This window comes from Nelumbo nucifera, chromosome 8 (assembly GCF_055504915.1).
Source record: "Nelumbo nucifera cultivar China Antique chromosome 8, China Antique-T2T, whole genome shotgun sequence".
Taxonomy (NCBI): domain Eukaryota; kingdom Viridiplantae; phylum Streptophyta; class Magnoliopsida; order Proteales; family Nelumbonaceae; genus Nelumbo; species Nelumbo nucifera.
In genome coordinates, this window is record NC_142656.1 from 58,127,042 (window position 1) to 58,128,948 (window position 1,907).

The window sequence follows — 1,907 nt, forward strand, 5'->3', positions numbered from 1 at the left end:
TGTGACTTTTCATGCAGCAAATAAATATAATGATAACGAGAAAAGTCATCAATAAAAGTAATAAAATATTTTTCACCATTCCAAGCAGGTATAGGAAAAGGCCCACAAATGTCAGTATGAATTAGTTCCAAAAGATCTGAAGTTCTCATGGCTCCCTTATTTCTACCTTTTATGATTTTACCTTTAATGCACTCTATACATGTGCTAAAATCAGTAAAATCCAAGTCCTTTAGTATTCCTTCCTTTATCAACATTTCAATTATTTCTCTAGAAATGTGGTCCAACCGTTTATGCCATAACATTGATGAATTTTCATCAACAACGCAACGTTTTGTACCGACAACATTATATGTATCCATTGATAAAAGAGATGAAGCATATGCAGTATCAAGATTCAATTTATATAATCCATCACATAATGTTCTAGTACCAACAACACGAGATTGAGAAATTAAACTAAAAGCACCATTTCCAAAATTAAACTTAAAACCAAGAGCATCTAGTTTTGTAACTGACAAAAGGTTTCTCCTCATACTAGGTACATAAATAACAATTTCTAAGTCTAAAACAAAACTAGTGTCTAAAATCAATCTATAGACTGCAACTGCTTCAACTCATTCTTTGACACCGTTCCCCATCACTAGATCTCTTTCTCCATCACTTAACCACTTGCTATTGATAAAACCCTACATAGTATTTGAAATATGTAGGGTTGCCCCAATATCAATCCACCAAGTATTAGAAGATACATAAGCAAGATTGGATTTAGAAACTGCATAAGCTAGCAAGGTACCTTTTTCTCCATGTTCTTTTTGAACTTTAAACAATATTTTTGCATGTGTCCCATCTTCTTACAATAAAAACATCGGACTCCACTATTCCCTCCTTTCTGCCCTTGAGGGTTGTTCGCCCTAAATTTTTTGAACTTTCCAACATTCATTTGACTTTTGAAAAACTTATTCTTATTTGGCCCTTGCAGTGTCTATACCGCAATATTCATGCTATCAACTTTATTTTTCTTCAGCCTCTCCTCTTCTTGTACACACATGGAGATCAACTCACTAGGGCTCCACTTGTCCTTTTGAGCATTGTATGTGATGTTCGGTTGATCAAGTTGATATGGGAGAGAATTCAAAATAAATTGGATGAGAAATCCATCATCCACATTCATCTCTATGCTTTTCATTTGGGTAGCAAGATCAGCCATGTGAAGTATGTGTTCTCTTACACTTCCCGCACCCTCATATTTTGAATTTACTAATTGTGTCATTAAGGAACTACCAATCGCTTTGGAGGAGCCGACAAACTGCTCTTGAACCCTAGTCATGTATTTCTTAGCAACTGTCTCATCTGGGATACCACTTCTGATATTCTTTGAAATTGTCCATTTCTTTACCATCAAGCAAATACGATTGGCTCTCACCCGATCTTCATGTTTATCTTTTTCCTCTTTCGTGCTCTGATCAGTGGGTTTTGGAGGTTCGTCCTCTAATAGGACAAAATCAATCATGAAAATGGCCATGACTATCTCTATTTGTTCTTTCCAGTCATAGAAGTTTGAACCATTCAAAGTTTCAATACCATACAAATAGCTTAAAATTGTAGCAGTACTCAAGGCTGAAAAGAAAAGGAAAACATGCTCACTACATTGCATCTCGATTCCTTATGTTAAGTTAAAATCATGGCATAAGGTGCATAATATCAATTAGACAAGACCAAGAGTGACCCTGAAAGCTTAATGGATATGGTTCAATGAGAAGAGCTGATGTTTCATTGTATTTTCACCTTTGGGCAAAAAAAAAAAAAATACAACATATAGATGCTCTCTCTCTCCCCTTTTTCTTTTAATCTCCTTTATGGTGACAAAAATCTCCACAAGACTTGATCAATATGAGCATCATAAATTT

General features: G+C 35.0%; 1 protein-coding gene across 1 annotated transcript; it reads right to left on the bottom strand.

Moving 5' to 3' along the window:
• Positions 1–982: 982 nt before the first annotated feature.
• Positions 983–1,654, bottom strand: LOC104612670 (uncharacterized). The gene has a single exon (XM_010280191.1). The coding sequence runs from the start codon at positions 1,652–1,654 to the stop codon at positions 983–985; it is 672 nt and encodes a 223-aa protein (XP_010278493.1).
• Between the last annotated feature and the right edge of the window lie 253 nt (positions 1,655–1,907).